At 45.9% G+C, this 21,128-nt stretch overlaps 1 protein-coding gene across 4 annotated transcripts in view; it reads right to left on the bottom strand.

The window, feature by feature from the left end:
* Myo5b (myosin VB) overlaps positions 1 to 21,128 on the bottom strand; it is a 330,335-nt gene that overhangs the window by 171,354 nt on the left and 137,853 nt on the right. For all 4 annotated transcript variants that reach the window (XM_006525714.4, NM_201600.2, XM_006525715.4 and 1 more), the window contains exon 4: positions 20,811 to 20,955. In XM_006525714.4, the coding sequence (XP_006525777.1) occupies positions 20,811 to 20,955 (145 nt within the window). The remainder of the gene's footprint in view (positions 1 to 20,810; positions 20,956 to 21,128) is intronic.

Genomic DNA, 21,128 nt, shown 5'->3' with positions numbered 1-21,128 from the left:
AGAAGCAGCACGGGAAATCAATGGCACTGGAACTGGGAGAGGATGTATGTAGTTGATGACATAGTGGGCACCTGGACACCTGAAGTGTAGAGTAGGGGGCAGGAGACAGGGTGGTTCTTCACCTCTTCCATGTTGGCGGAGATGCTGCCAAGAATACAAGTGTTGACTTGTGTTTCATCTTCTTTGGCTATGCGAAGTGGGAAGTATGGCTTGTTTTATCTAAACACTGACAAACATACTCTCAAGTGTGGGTGTGGAAAAGGGCTCAGCTGTTCCAAGCATTAGGGATTCTTTACCTCTGGGCTGAGCAGCATCCTGGCTTTGTAATGAAGCATTGAAATACTGCAACTAACCAAAGCAGGGCCTTGTCTTCTAATACAGAGACATCAAGGGTCCGATGGTTCAGAAAAGGGGGTACCCAGGGGACCAAGGTTGCAGATAAAGGTTTCTTGAATCAAGACTCATTAACTCTCCAAATGTTGACAGCCAGAAGATTGATCATGACAGATTTAGAAGTTTACACAGGAGGAGGAGAGATCCAGAGGCAGGAGTTTGCTATACATAGAGCCAGACTTAGATGTTTGTTTCTTCCTAGAAAGGAGGTTTGGCAAAGAAAAAATGCAAATATTTATCTACCCTGTGCTCTGAGGCACAGAAATAAAGAATGGGAAAAAAAAAAAAAAAGAAAGAACTCTTTAAAAAATAGTAAACTTCCTTCTTTGGGGGCTCTTAAGCAGGAGCTCCCCGTTAGTGGAGTGGTTATTTTAACACAAGTAACTGATTACTCCTTTGGAAGGGAAATTTGAGGTCATGGGATTGCAGACTTTGGGGGACAGTGTAATAGAGTATGGTTAAAGCAATCTTCAAGTATCCCAGGTTTATTTTGATCTGTTAAGCCATTTTGAGGTTTTCTTTAATAACTCCAACTCCTGAAATCTATTTGCAGTGATAATCATTTGTAAAACCTAAAATTGTATTTGTAAGTGTCTTTCAGTGGTCCTTTAATGTGACTCATTCAGATACTGGCGTTCTGAATGGCAAAAAATTCTACTGATGCAGAAAGGAAAACCATGTTCCCCAGCCATCACAGCCAGGTCCTTTGAGGACACCCAGAAGGAACCCTGGCACCATCCTCAACGGGGCTCATGGGGCTCATGGGGCTCACAGGCTTGCTCTTTCCTCACCCCTGACATGAGCAAATGACTCCTTCAGATATCAGTGTTCCTGTGCTAAGCAGTGTGTGTGGCCTGGCAGGCAGCTCTCTCAGGGCTGTGTTTGTCCGCCCTGTCCTGGTATAGATTAATACAGAATGTATTAAAGTTCTTGGGGGACATCAGGATTGCCTCTAGTCCTGGTTGCCTAGGAGAAATGCAAACAAATCTTGGATGGGATTCTTTACAATTTAAAATTTCTCACACCTACCTTTGCCTCTATCCAGTCAACCTAAAGCTCACTTCCTGACCTCAAATGAAACCCCCCCAAGGGACCCCTTTTACTCCCCACTTCCCAAACTGCAAACACACTTCTCCACAGGGTCATTGAAGTTTTTGGAGCTATGATGCACATGTCATAGAATTTGCTCACTCAAGCTGGTTTCTCATATGCTTACAGAGTAGAAGAACCACAAGAACAGATGTTAATATTTCCATCACTCCAAAGAAACTTTGTGTCTGTTATCAGCTGCCTCCCATCGCCTCCCACTGCAGTCCTCATGCCCTGCCCCGATGGGCTTTCTGCATCTACAGATTTGTGTATGCAGGACATTTTATGTAAATGACATATAGCGTGTTGCCTTCTGTGACCAACTGGTTTCTCTCAGTGCCGGGTTTTCAAGGTTCCTCCATGTTATGCCAGTACTTCCGTAAACCTCTAAAACAATATAATTTTCCCTGGTGTAAGTAGTTTTCATCTCCTTAGTTCCTTTTCAGCTGATGGGGATGGTTTATTTCCACTTTAGGCAATGATGGATAATAATGAATTTGTAGTTGGGTTTTGTTTGGATGTATGCTTTCATCTCCCTTGGGGAGAATTGTATCGACTAGTTATATATCTATCTGACACAAGCTATCATCAAATGAGAGGAAAGAACCCCAATTAGGAAAGTGCTCTCATAAGATGGAGCTGTGGGCAGACCTACAGGACATTTTCTTAGTGATTATTGAGGGAGGGCCCAGCCCACTGTGGGTAGGATTACCACTGAGCTGGTGGCCTTGGTCTCTAGGAAAGCAGGCTGAGCAAGCTATGAGGAGCAAGCCAGTAAGCAGCACCCCTCCCTGGCTTCTACATCGGCTCCTGCCTCCAGGTTTCTGCCCCCATTGGGTTTTTATCCTGACTTCCTTTGATGATGAACAATGATGTGGAAGTGTAAACCGAATAAATCCTTTCTTCCCCAAGTTGCTTTTGTCCACGGTGTTTCAGCACAGCAACAGTAACACTAAGACATTCCATAAGCCACAATCCTAGGTTTTGATCTATTCCACTTACCACACCTCTCATGCCCTGTGGTCCAGTCTGTTGGAGGTCAGTCTTTTAATTGTTTCACTGAAAACTGCTCTACAAACTAATTCCCCATAATGGTTTGATACCATGTCCATCTTGGCCAAACATTAAGTGCGCTGGGCTTGAGGACTTCCTCAGTTCCTATTGAGATAACAGTGAGTAGCCCTGGGGTGTGAGCCTTTCCATGGGTCCTCTTTCTCTCGAAGCTTAGCAGGAACACTGGGCAGGGTGTCTCTTACCTGACAATCGTATCGTGTTAACTCATTTTCAGCTGATGGACATGGGCTGTTTTGGGCAGTGGAGAATACATTCAATATGGAGTCCACATATATTCAATATGGAGTCAAGGGAATGCCCTTTCATCCCCAATACCTCAATTTCATTAAAACACATCTAAAACAGCATTGCCTCCCCAATAGCCCTCTAAGAAGCTTTGCAGCTGCCCCAAGCCTCTGGTTCTGTCCATCTTCTCCCTGCAGGGTCTCCCTGCCTCACCATCCCAGTAAGAGGGATAAACAAAGACCACTCCCATTCCATCCTGGTCCAGAGCAGGAGTGATAGGTCCCTAGGATGACACCAACAGCCCCAATCCAGGCTCATCTGTCACAGGCTCTCAGAAGACCCTTCACCCCATCCCTCAGCTACCCATCTCTTAAGATACAGTCCCTTCACCTGGCCACCGGGCCACCGGGCCACCTTAGGATCCACTATGCACCAGCTTTTTCAACCACTGCAGTTCAGCTGCAGGCTTTCTTTTCTTTCAATGTGTGTGATTTGTTCCTGTCCAACCCAGGGATTTATAGGGAGACATCAACATTACAAGGAATGTAATGTTCACCCATTATTTATTGTACATTCTCATTGTCTGCCATATTCTAAGACTGTAACAGGGCTTAACAATCAAGGCAGAAATCCCGAAACCTTCCTTCAACTTCGGGTCTGCCGCATTAACCTTCCCACACTGGCTGCAAGATCAGTGGCAGTTCTGATTTCACATCACACCAAGGAGGAGAAAGAAACCCTTTGTCTTCCTCTTATAATTACTCATGTATTCATTTCATTTTAACCCAGCGTCTGCCCATATCTGCACAGGGATAGGGTCACCTACCTCTCCGTGGCCAGAACTCTAAAGCAAAGTGACTCTGTCCTTCTGTAGCCACCAACTAGCAATAGCTCCTCAGCTGGGAGGTGGAGGCCTCGACACACCCCACCCCCATCCCAAACCGTTTTTAAGAAGCTGATAGAACAGAAACCTCTAATCTTCAAGGCTTCTTGACTGACAGAAAGAACAAGATTCATTTTATTATAAATGTTAAGCTATAACGCGTTTACGAAACTGTGGCACTTCCCCTAGGACTAGTTTACCTCTGACTCCTATAAAGACCATTTCACACTGAAATCTGATCAACTGCCTCCTTCCCACAGCTATAGAAGCTGCCCATCTTCTCTCTGAGGGCACTTCAGCAATCCAGCTCTCTCCCCAGTCTACTCAAGACCTGAGCTCTCTGTTTTCTGTTCCTCGGCCTAAGCTCTCCCGCTCCGGCTGGCTGTTCCCATCAGCATTTAAAGAGACTGAAATTACTTATCTGAAAACAGACAGGCGATTTTTTTTATTTCCCCTTCTGAGTGAGATTTAACCATCCTCCTTAGGGTCCTCCGTATTGCTTAGCTTCTTTGAGTCTGTGGGTTGTAGCATGGCTATCCTGTACTTTATGGCTAATGTCCACTCGTAAGTGAGTACATACCAGGCATGTTTTTCTGAGTCTGGGTTCCCTCACTCAGGATGATCTTTTCTAATTTCATCCACTTGCCTGCAAATTTCATGATATCTCTGTTTTTAATAGCTGAATAGTGTTCCAGTGTGTAAATGTACCACATTTTCTTTATCCATTCGCCAGTTAAGGGACATCTAGGCAGTTTCCAGTTTGTGGCTATTACGAATAAAGCTGCTATGAACATAGTTGAGCAAGTGTCCTTGTGTATGGTGGATCATCTTTTGGGTATATGCCCAGGAGTGGTATAACTGAGTCTGGAGATAGAACTATCCCCAGTTTTCTGAGAAACCACCAAATTGATTTTAAATTGTACAAGTTGGCACTCCCATCAGCAAGGGAAGACTGTTCTTGTTCTACACCCTCGCAGGTATGTGTTGTCACGTGGGTTTTATATCTTAGCCAATCTGACGGATATAAGATAGATTTTCAGAGTCATTCTGGAGGTGAATGGAGGAGGAAACCTGGTGGGAGAGGGGGTGAGAGGGGGAATGGGGATGGGGATCAGGTGTGGGGAGGGGGTGGGAGATGACTGGGAGAAAGAATGGAAATTGGTAGGTGTACATCTCTGGGACAAACTGGAGACCTGGGGTGGGGGAGGTTCCTGGGAGTCTATGTAGACTCTATGTAGAGTCTATATAGTTCTAACTGAGACTCCTAGCAGCTGGGGATATGGAGAATGAAGTGTCCATCTCCTGTAGCCAGTAGAGGGAGGGAGATACCAACCCTCCCATCAAACCTTCAACCCCAAATTTGTCCTGCCTATAAGAAGTGCAGAGCTAGAGATGGAGTAGAGACTGAGGGAATGACCAACCAACCCAACAGTCCAACTTGAGACCCACCCCTTGGGAGAAACCCAACTCCTGAAACGTTAGTGACACTCTGCTATGTCTGCAGACAGGAGCCTAGCACCACTGTCTCCTGAGAGGCTTCATCCAGCAGCCAATGGAAACAAATGCAGAGTCCCACAGCCAAACATCAGGCGGAGCTCTATGAGTCTTGTGGAAGAGTCAGGGATAGGACTGAGGGAACCGAAGGTTTCCTTAGGTCAAGGAAAAAGTCAACTAACCTTGTCCCATGGGGACTCACAGAGACTGAAGCAAGCACCAACCAAAGAGCACACAGGGGCTGGACCTAGGTCCCCCCCACACACTTGTAACAGATGTGCAGCTTCATGTGGTCTTCATGCAGGTCCCCTAACAATTACAGTGAGGGCTGCCTCTGGCTCTGGTGCCTGCTTTTGGATCCCCTTCCCCTTGCTGGACTGCCTGGTGGGGAGAGGATGCACTTAGTCCCGCTTCGACTCCAGGGCCCATTGGTACCCATAGGGGCTTTCCCTTGTCAGAGGAGAAGGGGAGGGTGTCATGGGGGAAGGGCTTTCGAGGGTGGCACTGAGAGGGGAGAAGAGAGAAGGGGCTGTGGTCAGGATATCAGGGATTGCCGTGGTGACCCAGGGGAAGACAGACAAGAGACCTGAGTCACATTTCAGAAGTGAGACATAGATGGCACTTTCCATCTTAGAGAATATGTATATTTTAATAGCTTTTGACTCAGAGCTGACAGCAAAGGTAACACTTTAAACAAAGTGACAGGCCAGGAGATGGGTATTTTTCCAGCAGGAGGATCTCTAGGCAGTCAGCTCACTAATATAATATAGTTCCTTGTCTGCCCTGACAATTTCAAAACTCCACATGGACTGATACCCAGGGCTGTCAGTCCCTCATTCCTGCCAGTCAGATACAGGGTGGACAGGGAAATGTGTAGACAGGGAAGAGCGGAGATTGCATCCGCCTAAAACCCAGTACTGGCCCTGCACTCCCTGTCCAGATATGGGGACATGTAGGTACATGCCAAGGGAAAGGCGGCACCTGCCTTGTGACACCGTTTGAGCAGCCATCAGTAGCAAGGAGGCTACAATACACTTGATCTCCCAGCAGAGTGGCTGTGCTGCTGTTGAGAAAACTTCCCACTGGCAAGAGTTAATTAGTCAGTATGCATGTGGTACTTTGGAGATCTCTCTCTGTCTGTCTGTCTGCCCCCCCTCTCTCTCTCTCTCACACACACACACACACACACACACACACACACAGTATGTCCAGGCATGAGTTTCTTAAGAGATGCAGAAGCACTGGGGGAACAATGGGAGACCTAGGGCCTCACCACTCCACAGGCTACTCTTCTGCATCCTAGAGTTATAGAGAAAAGCTACAAGGTAAGGGAGAAATAAAAAGTCAAACACCAAAATGTAGGACTAATGTGAGAGGTACAGTGAAAGCTAGCAATTACACTGCCTGCTGCACACTGTCTGATGGGAGCCAACCCTTACATGACACTGTATTATACAGTACACTCTATACCCCTGACCAGTGCCCATGCAGGGCTGTGGTGCTGTGCTCCAGCCCTGTTTGCCTCAGGAACATCTTGAAACAGATTTTTTTCCCCTTTTTGCTTGACACAGAGGGCTCAGCTGAGATTCACTCAAGAGGTTGGAAATGTACATGTGGGTTCCTACTCTTCTATCAGAGCTTCAAATGTTGACTGTCCTCAGGGCTAGATCTGAAAGGTAACTTCCTGCCAATACTCTCTCTCTCTCCTGGACACCATCAATTCCCAAGGTTGGGTACCATCCATTCAAAGGCCAAGCACTCCCCGGACTGCACTGTATGCTCAGCTATGAGCCACCTCTCTGTGAGTGGCTGGAGTCGGACCTAGAACAGAACAGGTCCCACGTAAATCCCTGCTGTTTCTTCTTCCATCATTAGTCTCCCTTCCTCCTCCTTCCTACTTCCCTGGTCTCAGCAGACAGAATTTCTTCCTACCCAGTTTCCCACGTCAGGAACCCAGGCATTTACCCAACCAGTTATCATCATGGGGGCAGGAGTTATGGCTTCCAGGTCCATAGTATCTCTGTCAAGCAGCCCCGTGTCTTAGGAGAGATAGGTAGTTTCACCATGGCTCTACTGCCAACTCTCTAAAACCGTGATTGTGTCCTAATGTCGATTAAATAGCACCCATGCATCACATAGGAGAGCCGGGACATTCCCTCTCATTATCATGCATAACAACAATAAGGGGAAATATTTTTGAAGTATGTTAATATGCTTTTTTTCTCCCATATTTCTTTTATATGACATTCTCCCTTTTCAACTCATGGCATTAATCTGTCTCAGAAGATTAGGATTTTTATAGTAGGAAGACAGAGATGAATGGAAAGTGCCACAAAGTTCAGCTTTGATGACCAAAATAAAACATTTTGGTCCCTGGTCTGACTGCCTTGAAATCCTGCCAGCTGCTGTGGAGATGGGGTGTCTCAATGTCTATTAATTTCTACTTAGCTACCACAAGCCAAGTCTGCAGATATGATAAACACCACGGCCAGAGAGAGTTCAGAATGTGGCATAATATGGGTCTCACTGGCTGAGGGGATCTGGGAGGAAAGGGGGCAGAAACAAATCCCCACCAATTCCCAAGGTTAGGTACTATCCATAGGACAAGAACTCCCTAAACTGTACTGAGCGTTCAGCTATGAGCCACCTCTCCATGAATGACTGAAATAAAGGATCTAGAATAGAACAAATAGAAACAAAGGAACAACCATCCCCTGTCATAGAGAATAGCTACAAGGTAGGGGAGAAATAAGGTCAAAAACCAAAATGTAGACCTAATGGGAACATTACAAAGAAAGCTAACAATCACACTGTGTGCTGCAGACTGCCTGATGGGAGCCAACCCTTAGACACACAGGCCCAACTGACACACTACAGCCTGCTCTACACCCCTGGCCAACACCCACGAAGTGCTGTGATGCTATGCTCCAGCCCTGTTTGTGTCAAGCAAAAAGGGAAGGGGGAAATCTATGTTTCAAGATGTTCCGGAGGCAGAGCCATTACCCTCACTTCTCAGCTTTAGAATAGATTTAGAGAATCCCATGGGATGGACTTAAAAAGACAATCCTCAAGAGAATGGTTGGATTCAGCTTTGTTACCCTCTGGTCTGTGTGTGACAGCAGATTAAGGCCATGGGAGGTAGTGTATAATGAGCCCATGGGATGCACTGGGAGGTGTCAGGGGGTAGACATGGTCTCACCAAGTTAAATAGCGTCTTCCTTCTCAAGAGTAAGCAACACTCTAGTCCTACAACTCTGCTAAGAGAGCACTTCTGCTCTGTCCTATAAAAATCTATTCTGGCAAGTGACCATCAGGACAGCAAAGGTCGCCATCATTAGTTCTAAGCACAGCACTTCATCAGATGAACTCTCCAGCAGAAAGAGCACACAACCCTTGGATTATACAACGACACGGCTACTTATCTATGCTGCAAGATAGATAAGCATGATGGGCCCACAACAGACTCTACAGTAGGGCTTAGCCAACCAGCACCACAGTGTGACCAAAGTCCAGAGACAAAGTCAATTTGGGTTGGATTGTAACAACCGTCGTAACTATCTAGTAATGCAACTCTCAAATATCGAGATCCCAGGAGAAGGGAACAGAGCCACAATCCACTCTAGTCAGACTAAAGATGGTATTCTAGCCCACGTATGAAAGTAGAGTATAGGATAATTAGAAAAAACTGGATCATGTACCCACTGAAGTCTGTCGGAACAGTAAGCTATCACATGACAGATGGTATTTGGACCAGGAGGAGTTCAATCTGGTGGAGACGAGACTGCATGGTCATTCCCAGCTGCTTCAGAGAGAGGCAGATGCGTGGGTGGGAGTCAGCCATGGGGACATAGATGCCTGTTCACCTCTGAGTGCTTCCAGAGTGGAGTGGCAGGGTCCAGAGGGTGCTGCAAGTTTCCACCAGACTGGGTATCACACACTGCGGGGTGAAAATGCTGAAGTAGAAACCTCTAGTCCCAGATGGTGTGACCTCAAAAGCCTTTCTCTGTTAGGAAGAGACACACTCTTCACACTCTTCACACATCACACGCTACAAGATACAAGAGCGCCTGTAAAGGTAAGAAAGTAAAATGAACTATGCTGTGGAAATGACAGCCCCACACAAATGCAAAGAAAAATCTCTGCCGAGGACTGCTGAGCTAGAGTTTGTACGTGTCAGGTAATTATGACGGATCAATATGGGTGAGGACAAATGGAATGGTGCTCAGGAGCCCAGTGGCCCAGTGAGGAAGCAGAACAAACCAGAGTGGGCATCGATCCTGAACAACGCAACCGAAGAGCACCCCCACACCCATGTCAGCTAAAAGCAATCAGGGGGCTGCTTTGTTCACACCTAGGTCAGTAGGCCTTTGGCGAGCTCTCAGGAACGCTAGCCATTCTTAGCTGGTGAAGGTCAGTAATCAGAACTGTAAGGACTTCCTCCTTCCTCCCTCTTTGCTCCTGGGTTCAAGGCATAATCTAAAAAGAAATCCCATAATTCTCAGTATTCTTGGTGAAGATGGTTAATTCCATTTTTATCCAAAAAAAAAAAAAAAATAAATAAATAAATAAAAAAAGAATGTCATTGTTACACTAGATCACTGATCACGAAGCATTTTATTCTTTGGTTCTGGCAAATTAGTTTCTGTCATCTGTTGGCTGCAGGCACTGCTCCTTGGATTTCCAGCATCTCTGATCTCTAACACGAGGTGGGAGCCAGACAGATATAAATAGTATCAGTTGATTTAAGAACGTCCACTTAGGTTATGGGGGAATATCCATGGACTGCCCTGTGGTCACACTATGCCACCTTTTGGTCTTCCCACCCCCTTACTCATTCACAGAGGACTCTCACTTCTCAAGTCAAGGTTACCTGGGCTATGCAGGCAATTTCAGCATACTTCTCAGCCCTGCCACAAGACAACATCTGCAGATGACCACACCAGCCTCTGCTAGAATGAGGCCTGGGTTTTGGTAGTTTCAAGTCTTCCCTAGGGTTTCTATAGTACAGCTAGGCTGAGACTGACTTCAAGAGGTGGAACAGCTACCAAATCTACTGTCTAACTGGTTTCCAAATTCTGAGACCTCTTTCTTTGATCATTACTTCACAAGGAGGTGTTAAAAGCAACCCAGCCGAGCACAAAGGCTGGGGGACAATCAAAACCCATCCTGGGGGTCTGGGACACCAGCTCTGAACATCCCAAACTACAGATGTTGACCCATTCCAGAAGTTCCCTGAACACTAGCCCCAAGACTTGCACCTTTTCAAAATCGTCGGTAGAGCTTTTCTAGGAATACAGAGAAGTTGATTCCATGTGCAAGGTTATGACGGAGAGCTGCGAAGGGCCCTGTAGTGATCTTAATGTAGAACTGTTATGGACTGCTTAATCTGTCCCTGGCAAGCCAAGCCTAGTCACTTGCTGGGGAATGATTCTACCAACAGGAAAGAATGACTTTCCCAAAGCCTCTTCTTACCCTAAGCCCTATGCTGTCACATCTTGTTCATGCCCTAATATAACCGGAGAGCTATACAACACTTAAAGTGCTCCTTGACCCAGCCTAGAGAGGGGACACTAATTCAGGGACAATAGCTATGCACTCTTAATTGGATCCCCTTTGAAGGGAAGCATTACACAGAGTCAAACACCTTTGTCTCACCACCTAGGAAGCACTAACAGAGACCACCATAGGTGGCTAAAGGACAGTTTTCTCATTTGGAACATGAACACACAGATGCTACATATGTGGCCAGAAAACTTTGGCCGGGAAAACTGTAGTCATCTCTTGCTTTACAGAATGTATCTGTGAATAAGGAAAGCTGTAAGCATGTCCGTCCCCAAATGCATTATTTTCCATGTCCCCATATCACTATACATTTATAAATATACAAATGGTATTTCAAAAATTTAAATGACATTTAAGAAAAATTTTAACGTTTTTCCACATATAACTAATGGAGCCATCCTGAAAACTCATGTTCTTAAGCAGTTTAAAGACCACTGCTCTAACTGACCACAACTGCAGCCCATTCCCTCTGTTCATGGGAACGATCGTGTGATCCTTGAAGGAAGAGATGGCTGTCCTTTGGCATAACTTTACAGATCTGCTCACCCAAAGGGTGGCATTGCCTATACCCAGACAGTGCAGCAGAGATGCCTTGGCACTCACAGTTTCGTATCTCACATCATTAAATCGGAATTTGTTGCTGTTTCATGTATGACAATGAACACATTTAAGCACAGTGCCATGCTCCGAGGAGCAGATTACAACCGGGATTGTAGAGCCAGCTCTGGTGATACCTGCAACATCAGCAACAAGGAAGGCTGGAGCAAGTGTAAGGCCAGCCTTTGATATAGAGGACAGCCTGGCTTATAAAGTAAGACCCTGGGATTGTAGAAGTTACTTGTGGTTTCCAAACTGGAGCTTATGACAAACTCTTTAAGAACTTCCCTGGGCACATAGAACTTACCAGCCCTGAGTGGCTCTTCATTTACTGGACTCAAATAACATCAGATCTGAGGTTGCCAGCCAAGGGATCTTAAGAAAGTATGGCAATTTCTTCTGAATTTGGATCATTCCATTCTGCAAAGGGGCTGGCTACAACCCAAGAACTAAGCAAACCCACAAGTCTCTTGAAGTGCCTGAAGTTTACAAGTTTCACGAGGCCCCTTTGCTAAGGTTATATAATGGGTAATAATTGCTGGGGAAAGGAGACTCTCAGATTATCAGGCAGCCCCATAGATGCATCTTTTGTGAGCTCTCACTCATGCTGGGGTGGGCTCTTTGGAGATTCAGCTGCCTTTGAGTCGTCCATGTTCTTGTAAGCAACCTCTCACCCACATTCCTACAAGTGTCTCAATAAGGTAGGCTTAGATGGAGTCATTTCTTTGGCTTGCTGTTGGTGTCTTATCTGGGGTGAGTAGGTATTTGTTCCCATCTCCCCCAGGATAAGTCATGTGATACCTATCCTATTCTGAATTCTCCTCCTAGGACCACCTCCTTTATGACACTGCTATCATGGCATATATCACACATTTCTATCAGTAGTATCACTCCTATTACCATCCCTCATATTCAATGTCCTATGCCTAGTCACATTGAGCACGTGTACTTATCAGCCTGTTTAACTCTTAGTCTCATAAGCTAGATACTGCACCTCTATTTTGTTGACAAGCACACACCAGCAACTACAGCGAGGTAAACCTGCCTCCTGGTTATCACCCTACCATCCTGGACCCCTGCAACACACACACACACACACACACACACACACACACACACACACACACACATACACACACACACACACCATGCATACCCTGTCCTGGTCTGGGAAACCAGTAATATTTCTGTCCTTGGCCGTCTTGCTTCATGCATCTGCCTTTGCTGCTACTTACACTCAGGCATGTCAGCACACACGGTACGCAGCTGCTCTGTCTTCTGGGATAGAAAGGTGAAAGTGTGTAGTTGAGAAAGAAAATGAGTGGTTAACATAGCGTGAAAGGCACTACTGTGATATAAATAGGAACACCATTTCATCCTGTAAGACTTCAGATTCTATTAGCTGCTTTCACTGAAAACCATTTCTGACACCTTGAAAACAGAAATCTTACTTACATGTCACCACCACTATTAATGTCAGAGAAGCACAGGGGGTGACAAGCTAGAAAAAAGGCTCTACAATGTGAACGGTATGAAATAAACTCAAGAGCTCAAGAGCCCACCTCTGGGGAGCAGAGCCCAGCAGTGGACTCAGTCATTCCACACTTTGAACTCCTTGTGCCTTACGGCAGGCACACATACATATGCACGCGCGCACACACAGTCATGTGTGTGTAGATACACACTCTCGTGCTCAACAGGACAGCTGAAGCGCAAGACCCTGACCAGGTGGAGCTGTCATGCTGATTGGGTCTGTGCTGCTGCTGTACCTGCTCAAGATGACACAGAGCACAACTAACCACACCTGACCCAAGCACACCTGACTACACCTGACCACACCTGACCATACCAAAGCACACCTGACCACACCAGAGCACACCTGACCACACCTGAGCAGAGCACACCTGACCACACCAGAGCACACCTGACCACACCTGACCACATCAGCAAATGCACAGGCTTCAGCAGGACTTTTCAATTGTTTAAGTTCCAGATTCACATCTTGATCTAGCAGATTAAATGAATGGCATCTGGAGACTAACTAGCAACTAACTAGCTGGTCCCACTATTTAATGGGAACTCATCATGATGAGCACCTTCTTGCATGCACGTGTGGTGCCTGAGGTTGAATCCAGGGCCTTGGCTATGCTAGGAGGGTGCTCTCATGGAGTGAAGTGCCAAGCCCTTATTGATAAAGAACCGAAAACCGTTGAATCCACACGGGTACCAAGCTAGGAGAGTCACATCCGATACAAAAGTCAGAATGGAGTAAAGGGACACTCAAGGGATCACAGCAAGTTCAGAGGTGGAATACACTGGAGAATTCTAATCAGCTTATTTAAAAAAAGTGATTGCAGGGGACAAGTGAAGCTCAGGGGACAAGTGAGGCTCAGGGGACAAGTGAGGCTCAGGGGACAAGTGAGGCTCAGGGGACAAGTGAGGCTCAGGGGACAAGTGAGGCTCAGGGGACAAGTGAGGCTCAGGGGACAAGGGCAACAAGTCTTGAGGTGGTTAGGATTTGCAGTTACAGAAAGTGCGTCTGTGGTGAATTTTAACTCAGGAAACATCGGGAGTAAGGAAAGTGTTCTGTTGGGTGTGTGATGGTACATGGGTTGCATACATAAACCAACATTTGCCAAATGAGAAGCCCCCTATGTCTAACTGCATTTTACGTGGGCATGATTGCCTATTGCTGAAGGCTGGCTGTGAGTGTTAAATTGTAACACCTTCAGTTTTTCCGCAGGGACCTGGTTGAGAGGGGATACCAGTTTACATGTTACGAACTTACTGAAAAACAATAGAAACTGACCATCTAAAGTAAACATTGTCTTCTTTCCCAGAGATCCAGTGTAGGAAGTAACTTCATCCCACCCAGAAAACCCGTCTAAGTCCAGATGATGAGAAGGGATGCATCTGAGAGAAGGGTTACACAACACCCGGAGGTCCCTGCTGGACATGCTGGCTGGCAGAGTCATGGCTGCCGGTTCTTTCCTAACAAGCTACAATGCTCCAGCTAAATAAAGACTATTAGTGAAGTATCTTATAAGTATATGATCATGATTTGGGACTCAACAATACAAAGGAGGCATTGCAAATACATCACTGTGAAAAGAATATTTATGTCATCTTAGGGGTGTGATCAGTGCACAGTAAAACACCCAGGACATGGTTTTAAAATCATCCACAATGCCAAAAAAGCAATACAGAGCTGCCCTGGGTCTACCATCTGGAGGTCCTCCTGACCCAGGTCCTAATGCAGTGAAGAGCCATGGAAAGATAGAAAGGCAAAGAAAACTCCATGCAAGAGCAGTGTCAACCAAGTCAGGGTTTCATGTTCCTATGGAATTCAGGCAATCTGTGCTGCCCAGTCACTGATATGATCCGTCACCTTTAACATGGAGGCCCCAAAGACCGTGATAGACAGCTGTCAATGACTCCTCTAATTTCATTTGGACTTGATTGTGTTTCAGAGGCAGCAATAGTGCTGTCCTTAAAAGAAGATGACTATGAGGCACGCAAGGCAGGGGTAGGGGAGTGTCCATCAACACTCAGTTCATTCACTGGGAGAGAGACAAGGTCACCAGGTGGGAAACCTAGATCCTCATGCATACCAGTGACTCACAGAGAAATCAAACTTATCCCTGCCTTGATCCATCAACGATGTTCTCATCCCAAGAAATGATGAAGGCTCCATTAGGAGGCATTTTATGACCCAGACCACAACAAAGGAGCTAATGACAATTAAAAAACAAAACAAAACAACAACAACAAAAAAACATACTGTTCAATTTAAAAGCTGATCTCGAAGCAAGCTGTGAATTTGGCTTATAAATAATTGAGCCATTTTTTTCCCCTCCAACAATCTCAAGTTCTGCCAAATCTTCAGCTAAAAGACATACTGGCACACCCAAGTATATTCTCATACACACAAGAATACCCTACCTCAATGACTACAAACCTGTCAGTTCTGTTGTTTTTATCCCAGAGATGGAGAGCACATGGCTTTCTTTCCTTCCTCTCCCAAGAGGCCCTTTACTGTGTAGAGAGGAGGCACGGTGGCATCTTTCAATGGTCAATAGCAACAGAGGACTCTTCCATGTCCGCTGATACCATCATCCTGAAAAGCCCTTCTTCCTGGTTGTCACACAGGACTATCTTTAGCTGTATGTTGGGGGCACTTTCTCATATGGACACACATTTTCCCCAGGGTCTTCTGGAAGGCTCTCCCATTCTCTACCAACTCTATGTACTATGTGGACTCAAGCTAAGTAAGATGTTTACTCTCAAGAGCCCGGTGAGGGCCTTGAACTGGTCGTTGTTCTCACTGACTGCAGGCTTTCCCCCTTCCTGGGCTCTATCTCCAGGAGAGCAAAGCTCTTGCTGGGCAAGAGTGTGTGTTCAGCCCTTGCCAGGAGTCATGCCACAGGTGCCCACAGCTTCCCTGCCCACCCTTGAGTTCCCAGCAATGGCAAGTCCATCTTTCATTATCAGTCATGCCTTGGCAGTGTTGAGCGGACAGATGGGGAATGTGGGTGCTCAATTACCTTGGCTACCTGAGCAAACAGATTTGCTCGGCAGTGTTCCTATTCATTTTCGGGAAAGCAATTGAAAAAAAAATCATCCCACACAAACAGTTTTTAGGAAGAATCAGACCCAGCCAGCTCAGAAATATGACCACTCCCACCCAGACTGGGAAATGCACCAAATTAAACTCCCTACAAAATCTGAGCTACTTCTAAATCACTGAGGGAAGAGATCTTGCTCAAGACCCTGGTGTGGCTTGGGCACCAGAGTCTGTTCTGTTTTCACAAGCTTAGAGAACAGTCGGAACACTCAGTGAATATCTGAGGAGGTGGCAGGAGGTGGCATGCTTCTTCGCTAACACAGGAGACTTTAGGCAAACCCACTTGGATTGAATTCCATCTCTTCATCTGTCTTAGGGCTTTACTGCTGTGAACAGACACCATGACCATGGCAACTCATATAAAGGACAACATTTAATTGGGGCTGGCTTACAGGTTCAGAGGTTCAGCCCATTATCATCAAAGTGGGAACATGGCAGCATCCATGCAGACATGGGGCAGGAGGAACTGAGGGTTCTACATCTTCATTTGAAGGCTGCTAGCAGAAGACTAGCTTCCAGGAAGCTAGGATCAGAGTATTAAAGCCCATGCCCACAGTGACACACCTACTCCAACGAGGCCATACTTCCTAATAGTACCACTCCCTGGGCCAAGCACATATAAACCATCACACCATCTGATTTCAAGACCCTAGAGTGTTGTCTAGAGTCCTGACCAATGTCACAAGGGAAATAAATCTTATGTAAAACTGTGATAAACAAATACACCAACATGTTAGTTATTTTTATGCATTCTTGAGCGACAATCACATCCCGAGGTTAAATATGTGTGTGATAAGAAACAACTGTGAACCACAGTCTCTTGCTTAGTCCTGTGTTCTCTGCTCAGTCTGCATGGGTCGGTAGGCAACTTACGGCAAAATGAGTAATGAGTCATTTCTACAATTAATCTTCTCATGAGAACACAGCCTTGTCCTTGGGAATGGCAGAGAAGGAAAAGATCATTACGAAAGAAGACCCACCAGAGAGAAGCTGTCCTCTGAGCAGCACGTACTTCGCATCGCGTTCTTACCCGATCAACTAAAACACCCGCATTGCTCTAGGTTAGTGTTTCACAAACAGTGCTACACAGAACATTGTTCCCCTGAGATGACTTTTGGAAACAGTTTGCTGCCTTAAATTTGTAAACCAAGCAACATAGAGCCCGTTGGCGGGGACTCAGAACGCATCTGTAGACTCTGAATAGCTCTGCTGTGAAAATGTTCAATTTAGGATTAACTCCGTATCCCCACACTCACCTGCCCACCTTGGCTACTCTTGCACATTCCAGTGGTCAGAGACCGCCACAGTCCCGCCTGGGCTCACCTCTGCAGCTCACAACTCTCTATGGACCATCACAAAGGCCAGACCTGCCTGTGAACTGTGCCATGGCTGCATTTGTTCATTATGGCTTTAATACAACAGACACTTTTAATACAACAGACACTTTTTCATTAAATCCTATGCACTCAACCTGGGCCTACTGCATGTGTGGACTGTTCAAGGCTAACCTACATTTAAGAGAACACTGTAGCTATGATCTTAACTCAGTTTTGCTTTTTGGCACACACACGTGTGTGTGCATGTATAATGTCACGGTAAATCATTTACTAAAAGCAGTCAACATGTTGAAAGCAACCTTAAAACAAAACAGATATCCCATACGTGTTGTAAATTTGTGTTTATAGGTTGATAGTCTGTGTGTAGTTTGGGGTACTATTCTGGGTCATCTGGAGTCAGTAAAGCAGCCTCCCTTTTAAGACTCTTACATTTATGTAAAGAACCCCTCATTTCTTTCCCATATCATGTTTTCTGCACCATTCAAGAAATACAGAGCAAAAGATCAAAAATTCAGGTGACAGCAGATGCTGGTGAGGATGTGGAGAAAGAGAAGCACTCCTCCACTGTTGGTGGGATTGCAAGCTTGTACAACCACTCTGGAAGGCAGCCTGGAGGTTCCTCAGAAAATTGGACATAATAATACTGGAAGATCCAGCAATACCTCTCCTGGGCATATACCCAGAAGAAGTTCCAACTGGTAATAAGAACACATGTTCCACTATGCCCATAGCAGCCTTATTTATAATAGCCAGAAGCTGGAAAGAACCCAGATGTCCCTCAACAGAAGAATGGATATAGAAAATGTGGTACATTTACACAGTGGAGTACTTATTCAGCTATTAAAAACAATGGATTTATGAAATTCTTGGACAAATGGATGTATCTGGAGGATATCATCCTTAGAGAGGTAACCCAATCACAAAAGAAGTCATCAGCTATGCACTCACTGATAAGTGGATATTAGCCCAGAAACATAGAACACCCAAGATACAATTTGGATATTTCATTCCTCCTTAGAATAGAGAACAAAATACCCATGAAAGGAGTTACAGAGACAAAGTTTGGAGCTAAGACGAAAGGATGGACTATCCAGAGACTACCCCACTTGAGGATCCATCTCATAATCAGCCACCAAACCCAGACACTATTGCATATGCCAGAAAGATTTTGCTGAAGGGACCCTGTTATAGTGTCTTGTATGAGGCTATGCCAGTGCCTGGCAAATACAGAAGTGGATGCTCACAGTCATCTATAAGATGGAACACAGGGCCCCCAATTGAGAAGCTAGAGAAAGTACCCAAGGAGCCGAAGGGGTCTGCAACCCTATAGGTGGAACAACAATATGAACTAACCAGTACCCCAGAGCTCATATCTCTAGCTGCATTTGTAGCAGAAGATGGCCTACTTGGCCATCACAGGGAAGAGAGGCCCCTTGGTATTGCAAACTTTATATGCCCCAGTACAGGGGAATGCCAGGGCCAAGAAGCAGGAGTGGGTAGGTAGGGGAGGAGGGTGGAGGGAGGGTACAGGGAACTTTCGGGATAGCATTTGAAATGTATATAAAGAAAATGTCTAATTAAAAAAAATAAATTAAAAAAGAAATAAAGTAATTTGAACTGTTTAAAAAAAAAGAAATACAAAGCAAATCTCTTAATTAAGAACAAGTGTACACACAGAGGCACAGAACAGACAGAATAGACACATGTAATAAACAGCTTCCAGATAGGCCAGTCACCACACAGTCCAGACAGAAGAGAAGAGAAGAGAAGAGAAGAGAAGAGAAGAGAAGAGAAGAGAAGAGAAGACTCAAATCGGGGCTTGCTCTTGATCAAACTAATCCAAGAGGAACTGTCTATCTTCATTCCTTAACTCAACATCAATATAAAATCTTTCATGACATTCAGCAACTTCTGAATTTCCAAGTGTGACTGGCCCAGTCAATAACATCCACAAAAGAGCAAAGTGAAAGAGTGTCTCTCTGTGCCTGCTGTTTGAACCCTGTCTGTCAGACAGTCCAGCACCATAGAACTGCAACCTTGATGTGTTTCACAGCCATAAAGAATCATCCTTCAGAAGAGGACAGACCTTCATCATCCTCACACAAAACAAGTGCCTTCTCAAGCACAGGGCGCCAGCCAGTCCCCAGCCCCCTCTGAACTCAAGCACAGGGCGCCAGCCAATCCCCAGCCCCCTCTGAACTCAAGCACAGGGTGCCAGCCAATCCCCAGCCCGCTCTGAACTCAAGCACATGGTGCTGGCTAACCTCCAGGCCCCTCTCAGCTGTGACACATGAAGAATTCCACGGTGCCCCACACAGGGCTGTGTAGCTAACTGACACCCATCTTTCTCCTCATACCAACTGTCAAGATGTAGGCACCAATAAGAAGGCAAGTAACAGGTATCTGGATCAAGCCCTGAGAGGTGAATCTGGTGCATGGTCTTTGCCCTATCAAATTAGGGACGGCAAAGGTGGCAGTCACCACATTTTGGGCAGACAGTTACAGCTTGTTGTTCATCAGATTCATTAGCTCTCTGGTCATTTAGAAGAGTGAGCAGTTGCTATCTCTAGTGAAGGGGGTTCTAGATGATTCTATATGCTGATCCGTATGATAGGAATATTGTAAATTAGTAAGAGACACCCCCCACACACTTAAGCCCTCCCTTGTGGAAGATTTGACTGGGCTAAAATTTATACTCTGAAATTCATTGATGTAAAGATTTCTTGGAGTAGGACCCTCCTCCTAGGGAATTATTCACCCCTCAAAAGTCTATCTCCTCAAAAAGCTGTGCAATGTTGAGGCTCTTTGTAGACACTCTTGTGGCAAGCAGTACTCATTCTGCAAGGATCCAGTACCATAGAACTAACCAGGAAACACATTTCCCTGAGGCAATAATAAAGCCCTCCTCTTCTCCTTGTGTCTGGATAGTTTTAGAACATTGAGTAGCCCACTCTCTGATGACACAGAGTATGGGGGGGTTGCAGGGAGAGAGAGAGGGGGGAGAGAGAGAGAGAGAGAGAGAGAGAGAGAGAGAGAGAGAGAGAGAGAGAGAGGGAGGGAGGGAGGATTAAGGATCCAAACAGAACTCCACTTCCAGGCTAAAATCTAAAATGCCCTAGGTACAGCTGCTCACATGCAGTTCTGATTTTCACCCACAATCCTTGCTACCTCAAGAAGTTGTTATGGAGTCCTCGTTCCTTCAAGAGTCTATGGTGAGAGGACGTGGGTTGGACAGCACTAATGAGTGGTGGAGCTGTGAAACGGCTCTATGATAGCAGCCAGGGAGGAAAGAAAGGCAAGCAGCACTCAGGAGAGATAGGCGCAGGGGATTATCCCATTGCTCAAAACTGAAATAAATATAAGCAAGCACAGGTCTCCAGGTACACACGAACAAGAGCAAGAGCGGAGGGCATAGCAACCCAGGCAGTTCTGCTTCCAGGAGCTTTTCTGGTCCCAGTCTCACCATCCTGTAAGGTAGACAACTCCCCTTCGTGCCCTTTCTCAGGAAGCCCCGAGCAGAGCCGTTTCTCACCTGGCCATCTGCTTGTAGGCTTCTTCTGCCACAGCAAAGATGTGGGGGTCCATGTCACCCATGTTTTGGCCACTGTAGGCATAGATGACATCCTGTCCGTAGATTGGCAGCTGCTCGTAGGGGTTGATGGCAACAAGCACAATTCCTGTGAAGAGACAAGACAGCAGCCTAAAGCACCATTCTCACGTGGTGACGCCGAACAACAGGAGGGTAAGGCGTGTGAGCACTCTGTCGCATAAGGCCTCCGTGCTAGGCTCTTGTGGGAGAAAGAGTGATTAGGACACAGCCCAGGCCTCAAGCTGTTGTCCCGTGGGAATA

This window comes from Mus musculus, chromosome 18 (assembly GCF_000001635.26).
Source record: "Mus musculus strain C57BL/6J chromosome 18, GRCm38.p6 C57BL/6J".
Classification (NCBI taxonomy): Eukaryota; Metazoa; Chordata; class Mammalia; order Rodentia; family Muridae; genus Mus; species Mus musculus.
This window is presented reverse-complemented; position numbering and strand designations above follow the sequence as displayed.